At 42.8% G+C, this 23,677-nt stretch overlaps 1 protein-coding gene across 1 annotated transcript in view; it reads right to left on the bottom strand.

The window, feature by feature from the left end:
- Positions 1-22,877, bottom strand: part of LOC129716370 (complement C3-like) — a 156,301-nt gene extending 133,424 nt beyond the window's left edge. The window contains exons 1-8 of the mRNA XM_055666241.1: positions 22,768-22,877; positions 20,138-20,330; positions 19,164-19,329; positions 15,836-15,906; positions 12,038-12,132; positions 7,416-7,498; positions 1,995-2,082; positions 920-1,022 (exon numbers count right to left, since the gene is read on the bottom strand). Of these exons, the coding sequence (XP_055522216.1) occupies positions 920-1,022; positions 1,995-2,082; positions 7,416-7,498; positions 12,038-12,132; positions 15,836-15,906; positions 19,164-19,329; positions 20,138-20,330; positions 22,768-22,835 (867 nt within the window). The 5' untranslated portion in view covers positions 22,836-22,877. The remainder of the gene's footprint in view (positions 1-919; positions 1,023-1,994; positions 2,083-7,415; positions 7,499-12,037; positions 12,133-15,835; positions 15,907-19,163; positions 19,330-20,137; positions 20,331-22,767) is intronic.
- Between the last annotated feature and the right edge of the window lie 800 nt (positions 22,878-23,677).

Here is a 23,677-nt window from a genome sequence, read left to right as displayed (position 1 = left end):
GGAGGAGGGAGGGAGGGGGGGGAGGAGAGGGAGGGGGGGAGAGGAGAGGGGGGAGAGGAGAGGGGGAGAGGAGAGGGGGGAGAGGAGAGGGGGGGAGAGGAGGGGGGGGAGAGGAGAGGAAGGGAGAGGAGGGGGAGGGGGGGAGAAGGAGAGGGAGGGGGGGGGAGAGGGGGGGGGGGGGGGGGAGGGGGGAGGGGGGGGGGGAGGGGGGGGGGGGGGGGGGGAGAGAAAGAGTGCATTTTACCAACCCAAACCCAAACAACTATTTGCAGGCAGTGCTTTTTTACCTCTAACCATATTTTCATTTTCAAACCAAATTAAGGGTACTCACAGTGCTGTAGACATTTGTCAGTGTCATTCAAAGCTCTGATTGAGGCACACCACTTGCAGAGACTGATTGAGGCACACCACTTGCAGAGACTGAGTGAGGCACACCACATCCTGGTTTTATAGTCGCGCCCCCTCCCTCCAGCAGGGGCAGCAGAGAGAATGGGGAATGTTGTAAAAACATTAATATCTCTGTCAATTTTCATCTACGGGAAATATCCTCGGCACACACGCAGCTCTGAGCGAGGTGGCCAAAAATGACGGCCGTAGGTAGCGGCGTAGTCTCGGAAACCGCAGCACAGAAAGCCAAAACCGGTCAAGAACTGAGTTTTAGTAATATAGATAAGGACATTGATTTCTCTTCTGTATTTTTGCCTACTATATTCTGTTGTGCTGAAGCAAATCAAGAATTTCATTGTCCTATCTGGGACACATAACAATAAACTCTCTTGAATCTTTCAACTATGGTAGTCGTAATCAATTTGCAAAAAATTTGGAAGAATTGACTTGCTATTACAACCGTATTATTTCATAGCAATCTGCAATTTCCTGAATTCCCAAATTTTTGAAACATTTCTCTATTTGTACTTACAGGCACTGATTGAAGTGACTTTGCAATGGGCAACTTTTCACCATCTATCATTATTCCAAACAGGATAAAGGCTCGTCCTTGGACAGGTTTTCCATATGTGAATCTGTCATGAATAAAACCAGAATATAAATCTGTACCAAATCGATGTGAATGATCAAGTCATGGAATTATGGCAGCACAGGAGGACATTGCACTTGCATGCCCATTCTGCCTCACAGTACAGAAATCTTTTCATTCCCATTTCCCCAGCCTTTCCCCATTAGCCTACAAATTAGTATCTTAACAGCCTGTCAAATATTCTTTTGACAGCACTGATTATGCTCTCCATGTCTTTTTTCACACCCCCCTCATATCATTTACCCAAGGTTTTAAATCTGTCTACCATCTTCACACTGATTGATGGAACAGGTTTTCCTCTGTCTACCTAATCCAAACCAGTTTGGTTATAATTGCCGTCATTCTTCTTTGCTTGAAGATTATGTCCATTATCCTTGCAGCTGCAATACATCTCTGAACCTCGACCATTCCAGTAAATCATTTCTACATTTCCTTCAGTTTGCCACATGTAATCTGCCCAGTGTGTGACAACAGAGGTTGGAGCCGGTACTCCAAATGTGAAAAATGGGTGGTTTATGCAGGTTTGAATTCACCATCAGCCAACATAAAATACATGGTGTAGAAATAAAGAACTGTAGATGTTGGTTTATACCAAAGATAGACACAAAGTGCTGTAGTAACTCAGTGAATCAGGCAGCATCTCTGGAGAAAAAGAATGGGTGACGTTTCAGGTATGGACCCATCTAAAGGGACCTTTCAAATCCTTCTGAAGTTGAGTCATGACCCAAAATGTAGTCCATCATATTTCTGCAGAGATGCTGCCTGACCTATTGAGTTTCTCCAGCACTTTGCGTTTACCTACAAAATACATGGTAACTGCCTGATACCAGTCAAATCAATGCAGAGGTGAAATCAACACTACACCCAATTTATGCACTAGTATAATGCCATCAACCAAAGCCAAATTCTCCATCAATTTTCACAAGATACCATTTTTCTGATTGAAGAGAATACCAACCTTGCAGTGACTGTGATGTGCAATTCTGTGTCATTAACATGAAAAAATGGCTTCTTTGATTCCAAGGTAACTTCAAAGCTTGGCAATACTGGCAAAGAGATACCAAGATAAATAATATTTACTCTCATGGACAAATCCAAGACATAATCAATGTACATGTATCGCTTTGTATTATAAATTTCACTTGTCCCAAAACTCTTTACAACAAATGAGTTACTTACTTTTGAAGGTTGTAATAACAACAACAATCACCATTTAAATGCAATCTGTAATCTACCCTCTATTTTAGCACAATAATGTAATCACAAAGTATTAATGCTGAGCCATATCAAAAATAACGGGAACAAAATCAGAAAATACTGGAGATACTCAGTGAATTCAGTCCCTTTCCCACTTTGAGTCCTAGTGGAAGATCGGCAACCTGAAATGTTGAGTGTGTTATCTCTCCATAATTACTGCCTGATCTGTTGAGTGTGTCCAGAATGTGTGTTTTATTTCAGATTTTGTGGTATTTTGCTTCAAAAATTGCAGGCAGCACAGTGGTGCAGCAGTAGAGTTGCTGCCTTGCAGCGCCAGAGGCCCGGGTTCGATCCTGACTATGGGTACTATCTATATGGAGTTTGTACGTTTCCCCCGTGATCTGTGTGGGTTTTCTCTGGGTGCTCCGGTTTCCTCCCAAAGATGTACAGGTTTGTGCCCTTATTGCCTTGGTAAAATTGTAAATTGTCCCTAGTGTGACATAGTGTTAGTGTGTAGGGATTACTGGTCGGTGCAGACTCAATGGGCCGAAGGGTCTGTTTCTGCACTGTATCTCTAAACTAAACTAAATAAGATATTGGAACAGATGGCCAAACATTTGGTTAAAGAGTTGGATACAAAGGGGATCACAAAGGATCATGTAAGAAGGTTTAAGGACGGAACTCCAGAGCTTAGAGCTGTAGGATCAACCAACAATGGAGCAATTACATTCAAGGATTTTTCGGGGGGGCAGTATTGGAAAAGTTAGATATCACAGAGGGGAATAGAGCAGGATGTTATGGAGCTGGGGAGAGATGAAGTCAAGATAAAATGAAAATATGATTGAGAATTTATAATCTGGTGATTGCATGTCCAAGTTCCATAATAGATTAGAAAACAAAGGGGTGATGTGTGAATGGAATGATGCGAGTCAGGGCTGAGACAAGAACAACATAACCTAGAGAGCCTTTGGTGTCATTAAAAGGGTGCTAAAAAATTGTTGCTTGTCATCGTTCCGATACCAGTACAAGAACACTTGGCACTGAGTCCTTTATAGAAAAGGTGGGTTCTTGAAGAGCAAGGCCTTGGGGTGAGGGAGGGTTGAGTCTGAAGATCAGGACCTGTGATGAGGTGCAGTCACTGGATGGTGATGAGCGTTTGGGTTCAGCAGTGGTGGCTGCCTTCAAAGAAGATCAGGGTGATATAACATAAGGTTGAGATCACTGTATTTGGTACAGCAGAAAAGCAAAGAGAGGCACTGGCATCGTGAAATAAATGTTGTTCCACTTGTAACTGATGATTGTTACATTTTGGAACATGGTGAGTAAAGGGCCTGTCCCACTGTACGAGGTAATTCAAGAGTTCTGAGTTTTCCAGTATTTCGAACATGGAGAATGTCCATAAGGCGTCCTCAGGAGTTCGTGGATGTCTCGTAGCAGCTTGTACGAGTAACGGTAGGTACTCGGGAAATCCGGTAAACTCGTGACGTTTTTTTAAACCCTGTGAAAAATGTCCATGAGTAAAAAAATACTCGTGATGAAAAAAATGTTTACTTTTTACTGGTACGAGCCGCTGCGAGACATCCACGAACTCCTACGGACCCGCTATGGACGTTCTCCGAGTTAGAATCACGGGAAAACTCGGGAGAACTCTTGAATTACCTCATATAGTGGGACAGGCCCTTTAAGCTATTTCTTTGGTCTCATAAATGTGCTGTTGGTTTAAAACTAGTTGTGAGTATCATGAGGTGGCATGTTTGATGGGATGTGGGAGGAATAGAACTACTAGAACATTAAGAACATACTTAAATACCTTCAATCAAAAGAGAGCCTAAATCCAGAAGGCATGACCACAGAATTAAAGGAAGTGCCTTCAGAATGGAGATGAGGAATTGATTTTGCCAAAGGATGATGAATCTGCATTTCATTGCCATAGACGGCTGTGAAATCCAAGGCATTTGGGCATTTTTAAAGCAGCAATTGATAGATTCTTGATTAGTAAAGATGTCAATCATTACAGGGAGAAGGTAGGAAAGTGGGGTTAAGGGGGAAAATAGATTAGCCATGATTGAATGGTGGAGTAGACCTGATGGGCTGAATGGCCTAATTCTGCTCATGTCTTATGGTCTAAAATATTGACATGTCTTTTGTCAATTACAAGTCAAAGCAAGGTGGAAATACTATTATATTAAGATTAACACAAAATGCTGGAGTAACTCAGCAGTACAGGCAGCATCTCTGGGGAGAAGGAATGGGTGATGATTCAGATCGAGACCTTTCTTCAGATACTAAGTACGAAGTATTAAGATACTCTGATTTGGGTTTATAACCATATAATCATATATAACAATTACAGCACGGAAACAGGCCATCTCGGCCCTACAAGTCCGTGCCGAACAACTTTTTTTCCCCTTAGTCCCACCTGCCTGCACTCATACCATAACCCTCCATTCCCTTCTCATCCATATGCCTATCCAATTTATTTTTAAATGATACCAATGAACCTGCCTCCACCACTTCCACTGGAAGCTCATTCCACACCGCTACCACTCTCTGAGTAAAGAAGTTCTCCCTCATATTAACCCTAAACTTCTGTCCCTTAATTCTGAAGTCATGTCCTCTTGTTTGAATCTTCCCTATTCTCAAAGGGAAAAGCTTGTCCACATCAACTCTGTCTATCCCTCTCATCATTTTAAACACCTCTATCAAGTCCCCCCTTAACCATCTGCGCTCCAGAGAATAAAGACCTAACTTATTCAACCTATCTCTGTAACTTAGTTGTTGAAACCCAGGCAACATTCTAGTAAATCTCCTCTGTACTCTCTCTATTTTTGTTGACATCTTTCCTATAATTGGGCGACCAAAATTGTACACCACACTCCAGATTTGGTCTCACCAATGCCTTGTACAATTTTAACATTACATCCCAGCTTCTATACTCAATGCTCTGATTTATAAAGGCTAGCATACCAAAAGCTTTCTTTACCACCCTATCTATATGAGATTCCACCTTCAAGGAACTATGCACGGTTATACCCAGATCCCTCTGTTCAACTGTATTCTTCAATTCCCTACCATTTACCATGTACGTCCTATTTTGATTTGTCCTGCCAAGGTGTAGCACCTCACATTTATCAGCATTAAACTCCAACTGCCATCTTTCAGCCCATTTTTCCAAATGGCCTAAATCACTCTGTAGACTTTGGAAATCCTCTTCATTTTCCACAACACCCCCTATCTTGGTATCATCTGCATACTTACTAATCCAATTTACCACACCTTCATCCAGATCATTGATGTACATGACAAACAACAAAGGACCCAACACAGATCCCTAAGGCACCCCACTAGTCACGTGCCTCCAACCCGATAAACAGCCATCCACCATTACTCTCTGGCTTCTCCCATTCAGCCACTGTTGAATCCATCTTGCTATTCCTGCATTTATACCCAACAGTTGAACCTTCTTAACCAACCTTCCATGAGGAACCTTGTCAAAGGCCTTACTAAAGTCCATATAGACAACATCCACTGCTTTACCCTCGTCAATTTCCCTAGTAACCTCTTCAAAAAATTCAAGAAGATTAGTCAAACATGACCTTCCAGGCACAAATCCATGTTGACTGTTCCTAATCAGACCCTGTTTATCTAGATGCTTATATATATTATCTCTAAGTATCTTTTCCATTAATTTACCCACCACTGAAGTCAAACTAACAGGTCTATAATTGCTAGGTTTACTCTTAGAACCATTTTTAAACAATGGAACAACATGCGCAGTACGCCAATCCTCGGGGACTATCCCCGTTTCTAATGACATTTGAAATATTTCTGTCATAGCCCCGGCTATTTCTATACTAACTTCCCTCAATGTCCTAGGGAATATCCTGTCAGGACCTGGAGACTTATCCACTTTTATATTTTTCAAAAGTGTCAGTACTTCTTTTACTTTGAACCTCATAGTATCCATAGCTACTATACTAGTTTCCCTTACCTCACATAATTCAATATCCTTCTCCTTGGTGAATACCAAAAAAAAAAATTGTTCAATATCTCCCCCATCTCTTTTGGCTCTGCAGATAGCTGTCCACTCTGTCTCTCCAATGGACCAATTTTATCCCTCGTTATCCTTTTGCTATTAATATAGCTGTAGAAACCCTTTGGATTTACTTTCGCCTTACTTGCCAAACAACCTCATATCTTCTTTTAGCTTTTCTAATTTATTTCTTAAGATTCTTTTTACATTCCTTATACTCCTCAAGCACCTCATTTACTTCATGCTGCCTATAATTATTGTAGATCTCCCTCTTTTTCCGAACAAGATGTCCAATTTCCCTTGAAAACCAGGGCTCTTTCCAATTTTTACTGTTTCCTTTCAATCGAACAGGAACATAAAGATTCTGTACTCTTAAAATTTCCCCTTTAAATGTCCTCCATTTCTCTTCTACATCTTGCCCATAAAACAAAATGTCCCAGTTCACTTCTTTTAAATCATCTCGCATCTCATCAAAGTTAGCCTTTCTCCAATCAAAAATCTCAAACCTAGATCCAGTTCTGACCCTCTCCATAATTATATTGAAACTAATGGTATTGTGATCACTGGACCCGAAGTGCTCCCCAACGCATACCTCCGCCACCTGTCCCGTCTCATTTCCTAACAGGAGGTCCAGCACTGCCCCTCCTCTAGTAAGTACCTCTATGTATTGCTGCAAAAAACTATCCTGCACACATTTTACAAACTCCAACCCATCCAGCCCATTTACAGAATGTGTTTCCCAGTCTATGTGTGGAAAGTTGAAATCTCCCACAATCACTACCTTGTGCTTACTACTAATATCTGCTATCTCCTTACATATTTGCTCTTCCAATTCTCGTTCCCCATTTGGCGGTCTATAATACACCCCTATAAGTGTTGCTACACCTTTCCCACTTCTCAATTCCACCCAAATAGCCTCCCTAGATGAGCCCTCCAATCTATCCTGCCAAAGCACTGCTGTAATATCTTCCCTGACTAGCAATGCAACACCTCCAACTCTTGCCCCTCCAATTCTATCACACCTGAAGCAACGAAATCCTGGAATATTTAGTTACATTTTAGTTTACACCTCACTATAACCTTAACTTTTATACTACTGGAAATGATACCTTTGTTTTTAATTTCATTAGACTGATTAATTTTCCTCACCATATTCCTTCACTTCAAATTGGGTTGTGAAATTGATGGCGGGGGCATTTTTGTAACTTGCAACCATCTTCCACATTCCAATGCTGTAAAATAATATGATAAGTTACTTTGCATTATTAAACCATTAGATTATATCATATCTTTCAATTTTGTACATAATTAGTTGATAAATTAACTTACAATGAAATATTTTCTCCTGGCAGTGCAATGAAAATAAGCAACCCCGGGGTCTGATTACATCCTCACTTAATAGCAAAGAGGTAAGTCCTAAATCAACTATGGTTATCTCCATGGTTAAATTATATATAGAAATATAGTAGATAATCCAGAGACTCACTCTCCTCACTACAAGGGGCTTGGGCATTTTCATCTGAGCACACTAGACAGCGGTAACCTAATGGAAGTGTACACAATCACTAATAGATAACTTGAATGGTCACAAGTTAGTTGAATGGTCACAATCTTTTTCCAAGTGTTAAGTAGTCTAAAATTAAAAGTTATAGCTTTAAGATGTGAGGAGAAAGATTTTAAAATGACTTGAGGGGAAATTTCTTAACGCAGAGGCTGGTGTGTACACGGAATGAGCTGGCAAAGGAAGCTGCAGAGACAGATAGAATGGCAATGGCTATTATAGATAGGTCCATGGATAGCAAAGGTTTAGAAGGATATGACGTATATGCAGCAAATGGGACTGCAAGAGACAAAAAGAAGCCCGCAGTTATTTTAATGCTCCCAGGAGAGTACTAATACCTGGGGGTAGGTAATAATCAGATATCATAAGTGATACGGGCAGAATTAGGCCATTCAGTCGATCAAGTCTGCTCCGCCATTTAATCATGGCTGATCTATCTCTCCCTCCTAACCCCATTCTATCTACCTCTGTCTTAAATATATCCACTGACTTGGCCTCCACAGCCTTCTGTGGCAAAGAATTTCACAGATTCACCAACCTTTAACTAAATAAGTTTCTCCTCATCTCCTTCCTGTTTATTCCGAGTCAAACATCCTCTCCACATCCACTCTATCCAAGCCTTTCACTATTCTGTACATTTCAATGAGGCCTCCCCTCATTTACTAAACTCCAATGAGTACAGGCCCAGTCCCATCAAGCGCTCATCATACGTTAACCTACTAATTCCTGGGATCATTCTTGTAAACCTTCTCTGGACCGTCTCCAGATCCAGCACATCCTTCCCCAGATATGGTGCCCAGAATTGCTCACGATATTCCAAATGTGGCCTGACCTGTGCCTCATGGAGCCTCAGCATTACATCCCTGTTTTTGTATACAAGCCCTCTTGAAATAAATGCTAACATTGTTTTTGCTTTCTTTATTGCCGATTCGACTTGCAATTTAACTTGTTGGGCATCCTGCACCAGCACTCCCAAGGCCCTTTGCACCTCTAATTTCTGGATTCCTTCCCCATTTAGAAAAGAATCTACGCCTTTATTCCTTCTACTAAAATGCATCCACACTTTGCTACAGTATATTCCATCTTCCACTTCTGTGCCCACTCCCCCAACCGAATCAAGTCCTTCTGCAGAGTTCCTGCTTTCTCTGCACTACTTGCCCCTCCATCTATTTTCGAATCATCCGCAAACTTGGCCACAAAGCCTTCAATCCCCTCATCCAAATCATTAATATACAACGTGAAGAGTAGCGGCAACAGCAATGAGCCATGCGGAACTCCACTAGTCACTTGCAGCCAGCCAGAAAATCACCCCTTTATTGCCACACTTTTCCTTTGCCATCTAGCGGTCCTGCTAGCCATGCTAGTATCTGCCCTTTGATACCATGGGCCCTTCACAGCCTCACATGTGGCACCTCATTTACTGACTCTCCTTTGTCCTGTAATTAATTCTTCAAAGAATTCCAGCAAATTTGTCAGGCAAATTTCACAAAGTCATGCTGACTTTGGCCTATTTTATCGTGAATATCCAAATACTCCGTAATCTCATCTTTATAATGGACTCTAAAATCTTGCCAACCACTGGACTAACCGGCACTATAGTTCCCGCTATTCTGCTTTGCTCCATTCTTATGCAGTGGGGTAATGGCAATTTTCCAATCATCTGGAACAACTCCTGACTCTACTGATTCTTGAAATATCACTATTAATGGCTCCACAATCTCTAAAGCCACTTCTTTCAGAATCCTAGGGTGCAGTCCATCCGGTCCAGGTGACCTCCACCTTCAGCCCTTTCAGCTTCCCAGCACCTTCTCCTTCTAGCCACTCCACTAACTTACACCCTCCGATGCTCTTCAATTTCAGGCACCTTGCTGGTGTCTTCCACTGTGAAGACGGATGCAAAAAAGTTATTCAATTCCTCTGTCATTTCTTTATTCCACATTATCACTTGTCCTGCATCATTTTCTAGCAGACCAACATTCACTCTTGCCTCTCTCTTACTCTTTATATAAGTGAAGAAACTCTTGCTTTACCCGTTTATATTATTAGCCACCTTACCTTCATATTTCATCAATTCTCCCCCTATTACCTTTTTAGTTACCTTCTGTTCTTTAAAAGCTTACCATTCTTCTGGCTTCCCATAATCTTTGCAATGTTATATGCCTTCTCTTTAAGTTTTATACTGTCCTTGACTTTTCTTATCAGCCACTGTCACCTCTTTTCCCCTCTAGAACGTCCGAATTATTCAATGAAATTCCTGCCATTCCTGTTCCACCATCATCCCTACTAGTGTCTCTTTGCAGTCAATTTTGGTCAGTTCCTCCCTACTGCCCCTTTAGTCCCCTTTGCTCAGCTGCAATACCGACACATCCAATTTCACCTTCTCCCTCACAAATTGCAGATTAAAACATCATATTGTGGTTGCTACCTCCCAGTGGCTCCTTTACCTTGAGTTCCCTTATCTAATCTGGTTCATTACACAACACAAAATCCTAGATATGGGCCAGGCCTGGAAAGGAATTCTACATATTAGCATTGATGTCATGTTGTGGATTTTAACAATTCAGTCCAGATTCACCTAATAAACTGCATTTAATTGTGAACGGAATTAAAGTCATGCCTCCATACTTAGTCACAGCCTCTGGATTACTTGTTCCCACATCTTGTAAATCAGTAAAACAGAATCTTTCATCACAATGCGATCAGGAAAACTGCTGCACGTAAATATTTCATTGTTCTGCCTGGGACATATGACCATCAAACATCTTGACACCAGACATCAGAAATAACTGGAAGAGCGTGCCCTTCAGCCACAGACCCTAACCCTACCTTATAGTAAAATTGCGGCTGATCTGATAGTCAGAATCACACAGCACATAAACAGGCCATTTGGCCCAACTAGTTCATGTCGACCATGATGCTCCATCTAAGCTAGAATCAAATACTTAAATTTGGCCCATGTCCCTCTAAACCTTTCATATCCATGTGGCTATTCAATGTATTTTAATTGTTGTTATTCTACCTGCCTCAGCTACCTCCTCTAACAGCTCATTCCTCCTTGTGTGAGTAAAAGTTGCCCACTCAAGTTTCTATTAAATCTTTCCCCTCCCCTTAAACCTACGCTCTCTGTTTTTGCACAAACAAGGAACTGCAGATGCTGGTTAAAGTACAAAATGGTGCAAAGTGCTGGAGTAACTCAGCGGGCCAGGTAGGTGACATGGATGGGTGACGTTTTGTGTCGGGACCTTCTCGAGCATTTTGTGTCTTTAACCTCTGTTTTTTTATTCCTCTATCTTGCGGAAAAAAGACTGCATTCACCCTATCTATTCCTTGATCTTATAGACAATAGACAATAGGTGCAGGAGTAGGCCATTTGGCCCCTCAATTCAGCACCGCCATTCACTGTGATCATGGCTGATCATCCACACTCAGTACCCCGTTCTCGCCTTTTCCCCATATCCACTGATTCCCATATCTTTAAGAGCTCTATCTAACTCTCTCTTGAAAGCATTCAGTGGATAATTGACCTCCACTGCCTTCTGAAGTAGAGCATTCCCCAGGTTTACAATTTTCTGGGTGATAACGTTTTTCCTAGTCTCCGTTCTGAATGGCCTACCCCTTATTCTTAAATTGTGGCCCCTGGTTCTGGACTCCATCAACATCGGGAACGTTTCCTGCCTCTAGCGTGTCCAATCCCGCAAGAATTCCAGTGTATACCCGTCCAGTCGCTCCATTCTTTCAACATATGACAGTCAAGTCATCCCGGGAATTAACCTTGGTAGATCTTGGTAGATCATGCTTGATTTTGTCATTGACATAAACTTTGATCAACTCTGTATCAATATATAAAATGATTCAGCTTCCACAGCTCTGAGATAGAGAAATCAAGACCATCCCAAAGGAAAAATTATTTCTCATTTACCTTTCAACAGGGGATGCTTTATCCTGCCCCCAGTTTAGATTCTCCAACAATGTGAAACATTCGCCCGTCATTTAGTTTCTGAACGATGCTCAGAAACTCATGCTGCCCGCTAAGCTGCCAGCGTTCAGTAGTTTTGTTTCAGATTTCCTCCATCTGCAGGTTGTCATCCCCTCCAAATGTTTCCATCATATCTACCACCATTATTTTAAACTACAATAAACCTAGGCCCAAACTGTACAATAAACCTCGGCCCAAACTTAATATCTAATTGTGGCAGCAATGTGTACATACTTCACAATCTCTGGTATATGAAAGGTCTTTCCAACAATTCCAGCCGCATCTTTTGTATAAATATCTGTCTGCTCAACAATGACATCTTGTGGATTCTGAAATTAAAATTATTTTGAAAAACAAGTTGATGCCTTAATTATACAAAGTAAACATTTAATACATCATAGTGGTAATGCACAGGGTGGTGAGATTGACAAACTCATTATTTAGCAAAACGATCAGGCAACACAAACTGTAGCACCCAAGGTCCAAGACTTTGTCGCCTTATACATTACCACAGACCTTGAATCCGCAAAGTCCTGCCATTTCAGATCTCACAGAGAATATTAATTTTTCCATGAATCACATTGTCAATAGACAGTGGGTAATGGTGTGTTATTCCACTACAGGAAACATGCTGTAACATCAGTTACATTCTGTGTTTAAGAAGGAACTGCAGATGCTGGAAAATCGAAGGTACACAAAAAAGCTGGAGAAACTCAGTAGGTGCAGCAACATCTATGGAGCGAAGGAAATAGGCAACGTTTCGTGTCTGAAGAAGGGTTTCAGCCCGAAACGTTGCCTATTTCCTTTGCTCCATAGATGCTGCTGCACCTGCTGAGTTTCTCCAGCTTTTATGTATACCTTCAGTTACACCCTAATTGATTCTAGGCACAAAGAACAGCAGTTGCTGGATTATTGATCAAAATATAAAGTGCTGGAGTAACTCATCAGGTCAGGTAGCATTTTAAGACTTTAGAGATACAAGAGAGTCAAGAGTCAATTTAATTGTCATTTGGACCCCTGGAGGTCCAAACGAAATGCCGTTTCTGCAGCCATACATTACACACAAATAGACCCCAGACACAACATAATTACATTTAACATAAACATCCATCACATAGCTGTGATGGAAGGCCAAATAAACTTATCTCTCCACTGCACTCTCTCCCCCCCGATGTCAGAGTCAAAGTCATAGCCCCCGGCTGGCGATGGCGATTGTCCCGCGGCCATTAAAGCCGAGGTCGCACACCGGGTCTTGGTGTTAGAGCCCCCGGTGTACGCTCGCAGAGTCCGCGGCCATTCCAGCCGCGCGGGGCAGTGATGTAGGCCCCGCTCCAGGAGCTCTTCGACCCCGCAACTCGGGCGGGAGAAGTCGCCGTTGCAGAAGCCCCGAAAAGCGGTCTCCCTCCAGGGAGCCGTGGGCTCCTGGTGCCGCCGTCCACAGACCTGTTGTTGGAGCCTCCGACTCTCCGGCAGCAGCAACAGCAGCAGCAGCAGCAGCACTCCACCACCGTTCCACCCGCTCCGGACTCGGCCAGCTCCGCGACGGCAACGGTGAGTCGACACCTGAGTCCCCGGTCTCTTCCTGTTGGAGGCCGCTCCTCGTTGAGAGAACGACGAGAAAAGGTTGGGTCTCCAGTGCAGGGAGAGATTTCAAAAAGTTCCCCCCCCCCCCCTCCCACCCCACCCCCGCCCCCCCACACACACACCCCAACATAAAATAACAAAAACTACATAAAAACACAGACAAAAAATAATAAAAACGCGGACAGGCTGCAGAGGCCGCTGCTGGCCAGAGCCGCGCCGCCTACCAGATACAGCACGGAAACAGGTCCTTCAGCCCACTGTGTCCATGCCAACCAGTGATCACCCCTTACACTAACACCATCCTACACACTGGGAACAATTTACAATTTTACCAAAGCCTAATTGACCTACAAACCTGTACATCTTTGGAGAGCAGGAGAAACCAGAGCACCTGGAGAAAACCCATGCGGTCACAGGAAGGAAATACAAATTCCATACAGACAACACTAAGGATTGTACCCGCATCTCTGGTAGAACTGTAATATTTCGGCTGGAGTTATGTGACTGGAGGAGGTTTTCAAGGATCTGTGTTGGAACCTATTATTTGTGATCTATATGGGTGTAAAGTGCAGACGGTTTGTGAGTTTGCAGACAACACAAAATTAGTGAAGTTGCAGACAGTGAGGAAGGCTGTCAAAGTATACAGCATCATATAGATGAACTACAAAAATGGCAGATGGAGTATAATCTTAGTAAGTGCAAGATATTGTACTTTGGGAGGCTGAATGTAAAAATAAAATATAAAATTAATATGTTTAGACTGCATTTAGAATATTGCATGCAGTTCTGGCATCCCATTGCAGGAAGGAAGTGAGGCTTTGGAGAGGGTGCAGAGGAAGTTATTAGCTATGCCAATCTCTGGAACTCTCTGCCACAGAGGGTAGTTGAGGCCAGTTCATTGGCTATATTTAAGAGGGGGGTTAGTGTGTGTGGGGGGGTTAGTGTGTGTGGGGGGGGGGGGGGGGGTTAGTGTGTGTGTGTGGGGGGGGGGTTAGTGTGTGTGTGGGGGGGGATTAGTGTGTGTGTGGGGGTTAGTATGTGTGTGTGTTCATTGGCTATATTTAAGAGGGCGTTAGATGTGGCCCTTCTGGCTAAGGGGATCAGGGGGTATGGAGAGAAGGCAGGTACGAGATACTGAGTTGGATGATCAGCCCTGATCATATTGAATGGCGGTGCAGGCTCGAAGGGCCGAATGGCCTACTCCTGCACCTAATGTCTATGTTTCTATGCCAAGAGATTGGACAAACTTGGGTTGTTTGCTCTGGAGACTGGAACATCGTTGAATATCGGAGGTAAGGGAGACCTGATAATATACAATTATGAGAGGTGTTGATAGGGTAGACAGTCAAAATCTTTTTCCCCGGGTGGAAATATCAAAGATTAGAGGACATAGATTTAAGGTGAGTGGGGCAAAATCTAAATGAGACATGCATGGCACAATTTTTTAATACAGAAAGTGGTGGGTTCCCGGAATGTGGTGCCAGGGGTGGTGGTGGCTACAGATAGGGGAATTTAATGGGCTTTTGGATAGGCACATGGAAATGTAAAGAATGGAGGGATATGGATCAATGCAGGCAGAGGAGATAGCTTAAGGTGGCAAGTTAGGCACAGGCATCTTGGGCTGAGTAGCCGTGCTATACTGTTCTATGTACTACAGTATATAGAACACATTTACTCAACCTAGCTGAGTAGATGTGTTTTCTCAGTCTATTGTTAGGAACCTAGTCCAAATATCTTGCTGAGGGTGCAGAGGAAAATCTGTTTGACACCGGTGTTTTAACATTTAACAATTTTTGTGTAGGCTCACTCTTGCTGCGTCTGTTGGAAGAACAAAGATGTCACGAATATTAAGCAAATGTATATAGCAAAATAAATGGGCCTGTCAGGTCTTCACTTGTTTTGCCAACTGGAAAATTAAAAAGGTAAATACCAATTTGTCAGGTTTTGTTTCATTATTAATGTTTTGCTGAATCCTAAAGTCATCACACAGTGTGGTCCTATTCCACTGGAAGCATCTGGTTCCTCTTCTTCAGTAAGAACAATTAATGTCTAATATTGCTCTTGCGCATGATCTACATTGAACTAAATGTCAGTATCCCCCCCCTTACAGTGCAGCCCTCCCAAGATTTTTTGAATTCATCTAACTTTGGCCTTTTTCAACCTCCCTTTCAGGATGCAGCATATTATCTTTCGACTTGTCCAAATATCTTACTTAATGGAGATCAGGGTCAGAATTAGTTTGATGTTGCTACTTTAAAGACTCCAATGTTGAGATCTTGCTTAAGATGAGCTGTTCGTGGACTGTAAATTCCATCTTTCAATGTTCATTACTTACCTCCACTCTGGCCAATACCTTTACAAATGGAGTCAGTGAGAAACTATAAATCTCCAAAATCCATTGTGGTGAAAAGATTTTACTTTTTTAAAAGATAGAAGGATGCAACTTACCATAAGTTTTACTACTATGCCTTGTTGGTTTGGCTTCATATCGTTGTCCACTGTGAGCAAGCGATAAAGCACTAGAAAAAAGTATGACACAATGATTACGTTGTACAGCTCACTCAATATGTGAACAACTGCTCTTAACATTCAATGCCATTACCATCAGTGAGTATCTTCACATCTATATGATGGGGGGGGGGGGGGGGGGGGCAGGGCAGTATTGTCAAAAACACAACTGGACCACTCAGAAACACTGCGCTTGCAATGACAGCTTAGAGACTGGGATTTCTGTGATGAAAGCTGCACCTTCTCATGTTGTTAAGGCCGTTCAACACCGATAAAGCATGTCGCAATCTTGATGGACTAAATTCCACTTGCATGGATGATTGCAGTTTAATAAATCATTAAGAAATAGTTTGCATATCTTCCATTCATCGTTCTTTATCTCTCTACATTGTTTACATCTCTCATTTCCCTAATCCTTAACTAGTCTGAAGAAGGGTCTTGAGCCGAAACATCATCCATTCCTTGTCTCAGAGAAGCTGCCTGAGTTACTGCAGATTGTTGTGTCTATCTTCAGTTTAAAACAGCATCTGCAGTTTCTGTCTACACTTTTTACAAAAGCATCTCTGTTCATGTTTCTGTCTGTACGGAGTTTGATCGTTCTCCCCGTGACCGGGTGGGTTTTCCCCATGTGCTCTGGTTTCCTACCACATTCCAAAGTCTTTGTAGGTTAATTAGCTTCAGTAAAGATTGTGTAGGATAGTGCTAGTGCACAGGGATTGTTGGTGGGCATGGACTCGGTGGTCCGAAGAGCCTGTTTCCGTGCTGGTGCTGTGTCCCTGAACTATTTGTTTTTAAATGACCAGATTTTATATTCACACGTATGATATACTTTTTGATTGTTGTGAAAATAGATTCTACATTAATATTATTACGCAATATGATTGAGGAACCATGGGAAGATGTCACATTTGTTTGCTGGTATAATTGGGTCTACTCTATTGAGAAGCTAAGGTTTGCTGATGCGATACCACAGAGAACTGCTATTGTATATAATTTGTGAATGTATTGATGGGGAGCATCCAAACTCTGAGACCTGTGCGTCAACTCAGTTAGACAATCTAATGCTTGAGGGAAGAACATTATCAATTGCTGACTGTCAATACTGGTCACTCTTGGATAAAATGCCAAATTAAACCCAATCCCTTCTCACATCGATTCTGAAAGTCCTTTGGTACACTTTCAAAGAAAACAACACATTTTGTATCCCAACTGGTGGCACAGTGCTGCAGTTGGGTTCCACAGTGCTGCAGTTGGGTTCCACAGTGGTGCAGTTGGGTTCCACAGTGGTGCAGTTGGGTTCCACAGTGGTGCAGTTGGGTTCCACAGTGCTGCAGTTGGGTTCCACAGTGCTGCAGTTGGGTTCCACAGTGGTGCAGCTGGCAGTGCCGCAGTTGGGTTCCACAGTGGTGCAGTTGGGTTCCACAGTGGTGCAGTTGGGTTCCACAGTGCTGCAGTTGGGTTCCACAGTGCTGCAGTTGGGTTCCACAGTGCTGCAGTTGGGTTCCACAGTGCTGCAGTTGGGTTCCACAGTGCTGCAGTTGGGTTCCACAGTGCTGCAGTTGGGTTCCACAGTGCTGCAGTTGGGTTCCACAGTGGCACAGTGGTGCAGTTGGGTTCCACAGTGCTGCAGTTGGGTTCCACAGTGCTGCAGTTGGGTTCCACAGTGCTGCGGTTGGGTTCCACAGTGCTGCGGTGGGTTCCACAGTGGTGCAGTTGGGGGTTCCACAGTGGCACAGTGGTGCAGTTGGGTTCCACAGTGGTGCAGTTGGGTTCCACAGTGGTGCAGTTGGGCTCCACAGTGCTGCAGTGGGTTCCACAGTGGTGCAGTTGGGGGTTCCACAGTGCTGCAGTTGGGTTCCACAGTGGTGCAGTTGGGTTCCACAGTGGTGCAGCTGGGTTCCACAGTGGTGCAGTTGGGTTCCACAGTGCTGCAGTTGGGTTCCACAGTGGTGCAGTTGGGTTCCACAGTGCTGTAGTTGGGTTCCACAGTGCTGCAGTTGGGTTCCACAGTGGTGCAGTTGGGTTCCACAGTGCTGCAGTTGGGTTCCACAGTGCTGCAGTTGGGTTCCACAGTGCTGCAGTTGGGTTCCACAGTGGCACAGTGGTGCAGTTGGGTTCCACAGTGCTGCAGTTGGGTTCCACAGTGGTGGAGTTGGGTTCCACAGTGCTGCAGTTGGGTTCCACAGTGCTGCAGTTGGGTTCCACAGTGGTGCAGTTGGGTTCCACAGTGCTGCAGTTGGGTTCCACAGTGCTGCAGTTGGGTTCCACAGTGGTGCAGTTGGGTTCCACAGTGGTGCAGTTGGGTTCCACAGTGGTGCAGCTGGGTTCCACAGTGGTGCAGCTGGGTTCCACAGTGGTGCAGCTGGGTTCCACAGTGGTGCAGCTGGGTTCCACAGTGGTGCAGCTGGGTTCCACAGTGGTGCAGTTGGGTTCCACAGTGGTGCAGTTGGGTTCCACAGTGGTGCAGTTGGGTTCCACAGTGGCACAGTGGTGCAGTTGGGTTCCACAGTGCTGCAGTTGGGTTCCACAGTGGTGCAGCTGGCAGTGTTGCAGTTGTGTTCCACAATGGTGGAGCTGGGTTCCACAGTGGTGCAGTGGGTTCCACAGTGGTGCAGTTGGGTTCCACAATGGTGCAGTTCGCAGTGCTGCTGCATCACAATGCCAGGAACCTGGGTTTGATCCTAGCCTAGGGTGCTGACGGTATGGCGTTTGCACGTTCTGTGATGGGTTTCCCCCATGTGCTCGTTTCCTCCCACATCCTAAAGACGTGTGGCTTATTGGGTTAATTTCCTGTTGTAAATCGCCACATGTGCAGTGAAAGTGCGATGACATAGAACTAATGTGAATGGGTGATCGATGGTCAGCATGGACTCTTTGGGCCGAAGGGCTTCTTTCCATGCTGTTTCTCTAAACTATACTAAACCAAACAAAAGTCACAAAAACAGATAATCTGGATGTTGTCACGTTTTTGTTCATGGATGGTTCCAACTAAATATTTGGTTGCAGACTTATAAATTTTACAGATTACTTTTCAAATCTATAATTAATTTGCTGTTGCAACATTGGAAAGATATGAAAGGTGCTAAGTAAAACAAAGTCTCTCTAACTGTGATGGCCAAAATGGAAACTCTCTATTAAAACAAATTTCCTCTGTGATCTATATGCTTCTCCCGACCCCCCCCCCCCCCCCCCCCCCCTCCATCCATAATCAGTGGTGTCCCCTGGTGCAGTGAAGGTATATTTGAAGAAAACTTTCAGCCATAGTTACCAGTTTGAGTTGGTGTGTAGATTGGTTTGTCAGTCTGGATAAAGATGTGACCTGCTTGATGTGAAACAAGGATAACAGTTCGCAACATCAAATATGGTGCCGATGTTGCTTCCAAATATACATACTGGTTCCCTCTAGAATCCCTTGGCAATCTATCTGCAGGTATCTGGCAATAACAAAGACAAAAATAAAATTAGTGCCGTTCCTTTTCAGAACCAATGAAAAGCTTTTTTTTTATTGTATGCTGTCTGGTCAGCGGAAGAACTACACATGATTACAATCAAGCCATCCACAGCAAAGATCCTATAGCAGACTTTGGTCCACAGTGTACAGATACAGGATAAAGGGAATCATGTTTAGATAAAGTCCAGTGAAGTCTGATTAATGACAGTCCAAGGGACACCAATAAGGTAGTTCAGGACTGCTCTCTAGTTGTTGAGAGGATGATTCATTTCCCTGATTAAAGCTGAAAAGAAACTGTCCCTGAATCTGGAGGAGTGCATTTCCACACTATGTACCTCTTGCCTGATGGGAAAGGGGAGAAGAGGGAGTGTCCAGGATGAGACTCGTCCTTGATTATGCTGGTGGCCTTGCCAAAGCAGCATGAAGTGTAATTGAAGTAGGAAACAATTCTGGTCTCTAAAGTGAAACACACATTCTGAAATACCTGTCCCGATCGTTTACAGCAAGTACAATTTACATTCAACACAATGATAGTGATACTACAAAGTTTATCAGCAGATTGTGGCCATTATGCCATTCTTATGAGGAGATGTTTGGCACGACACAGGGAGAATTTTAGTTAATCAGGAATCTCTCCCTTGCCACAAATTGATGAATAGTTTACAGTACATAATGAAAACTGCAAAATACATTAAATTTGGCGGCAAAATCTCCCCATGCTCTGCTTGTTGTAAAACTACTTTGGAGAACTATTAAACGACTGAGGCATTTTGATTTATCTGTCCATTTACCTTGACAGTGGTGGTAATTAGATAGTTAGTCGCTGATTTCAAATGGATTATGGTTTCATATAGTGAGACCGTACGATGAGGAAAATCCTGCAAACGAATTTCAACCTCAATGTCAGAATTGAAATCATGGGCTTCGAGAACCACAGTTTCTTCACTTTCAATTCGCAAAACATTGGGTGCTGTTAGTATAAACCTGTAGGAATAAATTAAAACATTAATGTATCATAACCACAATAGGAATCAAGAAAACTTGTATTCATCAAAAGAAGATGAGCACCATTATCAAGTCCAGAATATTTAGATACCCTGAATTGCCATTTGAATATAGAGGTGAGCCATTTTCCTATCCAGGTATATGAAAGTAACATAAGGTGTGGGGCCCTTAAATACAAAGCAATGTAAACAGTCAACACATCAAGAGTCAGGAGTATTGTTTTTATTACATCCCAAAATGGAGCAATGAAGTGCTTACTTCCAGCAGCTCAACGGATTTGCAATAATACACGTGTACTTCATCTTGGGTATTTATAAAGAAATAGGGATACAGTGCTTAACGTCCTGAACCACAATCTCAATACTCAGACAAATAATCTATAGAATTCAATTTAAATTATGCTATTAGAACAGGAACATTAAAAAAAAAAACAATTGACTAAAGACTGCAACAGTGGCTGAAACGAACGAGTGATGTCTGTATGAAGATTGCACATTCTTACAGGAAGAAATTTGCCATCTCCACACAGTCTGGTTAACTGTGATTTTATACCCACTGTAATGCAATCAATCCTAAACTGGGTATGTGTAGGAAGGAACTGTAGATGCTGATTTAAACCGAAGATAGACACAACATGCTGGGGCACCTCAGCGGGACAGGCAGCATCTCCGGAGAAAAGGAATGGGCGACGGTTCAGGTTGAGACCCTTCTTCGGACGGGATTGGTCATAACTGGCCTCTATAAAGACCTAGCTGTTCAAGGGAAGTGGTGCTTACATTGGACAGAGCCGCTGTCTGAAGAAAGCTCAGAGAATTGCTAAGGACAAACTGCACCCCCTCCACATACACCTGGATCTCCTGCCATCAGGCAAGAGATATCGAAGCATCAAAGCCCGGACTACAAGACTGCTAAACAGCTTCCTACCACAGGCTGTGAGGCTGCTAAACAGTCACTCTGCACTCACAGTCACTTGATTCTGCGGCTGGCACGGACACTTTAATAACTGGCACTGGCCACTCAAATCAGCGGCCCCGGACATTTTTTATGATTGGTTTATTGTATTTTAACGTTGTGTTTTACCTGCTTTTAACTATTTATACTGTTCCATCAGGGACTGGATTGTTTTTTAGTGTTATTATGTGTGAAGTGTTTTAAATTTCATGTGCGATGCTCCGCTATTCACTGGGAAACGTCTTTTCATTTTGCACTGTACAACTGTTGCTTGCAAGATGACAATAAAGGTTGATTGATTGATTGATTGATTGAAGTTTGTGATGAAAGACAATCGTTAGGACATAAAGTGTTGGAATAACTCAGTGGGCCATGCAACTTCGCTGGGGAACATGGATAGGCTACATTTCTGTTTAGGATCTTCCAGACTGAATGCAGTAAGGGGGAGAAAACTGGAAGAGAGGTGATTGTGGGAGACTGGCAAGTAATAGGTGGATGCAGGTGAGGGGTGGTTTGTAATTTGTAGATAGATGGACGAAAGCCAGAGATGAAAAGACAAACCGTGTGAGATAAGGACAGAAAAGCCCCAAAAGTGAAGACAGAGGAAGGAATATAGATGGAAGGGAACATGGGGTGGATGAAGAGAGAAATGGGTGCACAGAATAGGGTGGGAAAAAAGTGTGTGTGTGTGGGGGGAATGCCTGTAGATCGGTTACCTACAATCAGAGAATTCAATGTTCCTTGCATTCACAATCATTTCTAATTTTCATTACTTGTTGTCCTCGAGAAGAAGGTGAAATATAAATTTGTTTTGGGGAATGTAAATCATTGAGTGTGATAGGGAATTCCAGATTTTAAATTCAATGACAGTGAAGAAATGGAGATATATGAAATGGCTAGATTACTATGCTTCTTGGAGAGGACTTTATATTTTATTGTCTTGCCTTGGGCAAACCACTGTGTACATTAGCAAATGTTCCATGTTGTTATTGTCAACCTTGTTGATTGCATCAACTTGGATGATAAAATGTCCCTAATGTTTCTCAAGTGTAAGTGGACTTGAACTTAGACAGGCAGGTAGAACGCATTCCATCACATTCATTGCTCATCCCTTTAGACAATGTAAAGGCCCTGAAGTCAGAAATCGAATCAGAACTAGGGCAACACAAAGTGCGGGTTGGTCGGTTAATTGGCCTCTGTAAATTGCCCCAAGTGTGTAAGTAATGGATGTAGGAGTGGGCTAACATAGAACTGGTGTCAATGGTTGATTAATGGTCAGTATGGACCTGGTAGGCTGAAACATTGCGGGCATAAGGACCTGTTTCTGTGCTGTTCTGTCTACATTTTGTGATCTCGTTCTTTACAGATACAATTAATACTGTTCTTGTATACAAACACAAACAACTCATGAAATCAAATAAATATACATAAATTACACAAACTGAAACCATTCACTGATACTTACAGAGGGTCACAGAGAGAGAGTGCAGGAAGAGACACCAAGAGAACAAATAACAGTGAGGCAGACCCCATCGTGGCAGGCTGCTTCACCCGGGCAAACTATTCCAACTCATGTCACCAATATATATACAAAATTACCACAGTTATTAATATTTAACAAATGAGATGTTTAGTTTGCTGTTTACTTAAAAAAATAAAAATATTCACTGACCATGCATGTTTAATCAATAGTTAATTTAAAACCAGCAAGGCTGCAAATCTGGGGAAAAAATGTGGTTTCCCGTATTTGACTCAGATTTAGAACATGACCTTGAATTACCCAGATAAGAAATACAAACACCACTTCCAAAATATTATTTTCCAAGTTTCTAGCAATTTTAACCTTGTGTTTTGGGGCAATAGAATGCAATGCAATGCTAGCTTTGCAGTGATTATAAACTTAACTGCAGTTAAAGCAGATCAAATTCTCATTTTCTATCCCACAAAGCCACAACATTTTTTTTTAGATTTTAGATTAGATAGCCTTTATTGTCATTCAGACGGAAGTCTGAACGAAATTGTAGCAGTCATACATATAATACAATAAAAACAACAATAAACACAACCTTTTATCCGAAAGCCTTGGGACCAGACACTTTTCGTAATTCGGAAGTTTTCGGCTTTCGGATTGGAAGATTTTTAGCGTAGATTTTAACGGCTGGCTCAGTGGTAGAGTGCTCGGCTCATATCCGCAAGGTCGCGAATTTGCGCCTCGATCCCGGCAGTTAGTCGATCGCGAGTTTGAGTCTTCAATGGAGTTTTTTCTTGCAGAATAGGAGAGAATAGGAGAGAATAGGGAGGGTTACGCTGGGATCATTCTCTGCGAGATAATCTTAGTGCGGGAGACAAGTATAGGAGAGGTGTACTGACTGTGT

The sequence above is a fragment of the Leucoraja erinacea genome, unplaced genomic scaffold, assembly GCF_028641065.1.
Source record: "Leucoraja erinacea ecotype New England unplaced genomic scaffold, Leri_hhj_1 Leri_221S, whole genome shotgun sequence".
Taxonomy (NCBI): domain Eukaryota; kingdom Metazoa; phylum Chordata; class Chondrichthyes; order Rajiformes; family Rajidae; genus Leucoraja; species Leucoraja erinaceus.
The sequence above is the reverse complement of the archived record's forward strand: the minus strand, read 5'-3'. Positions and strand labels throughout refer to the sequence as shown.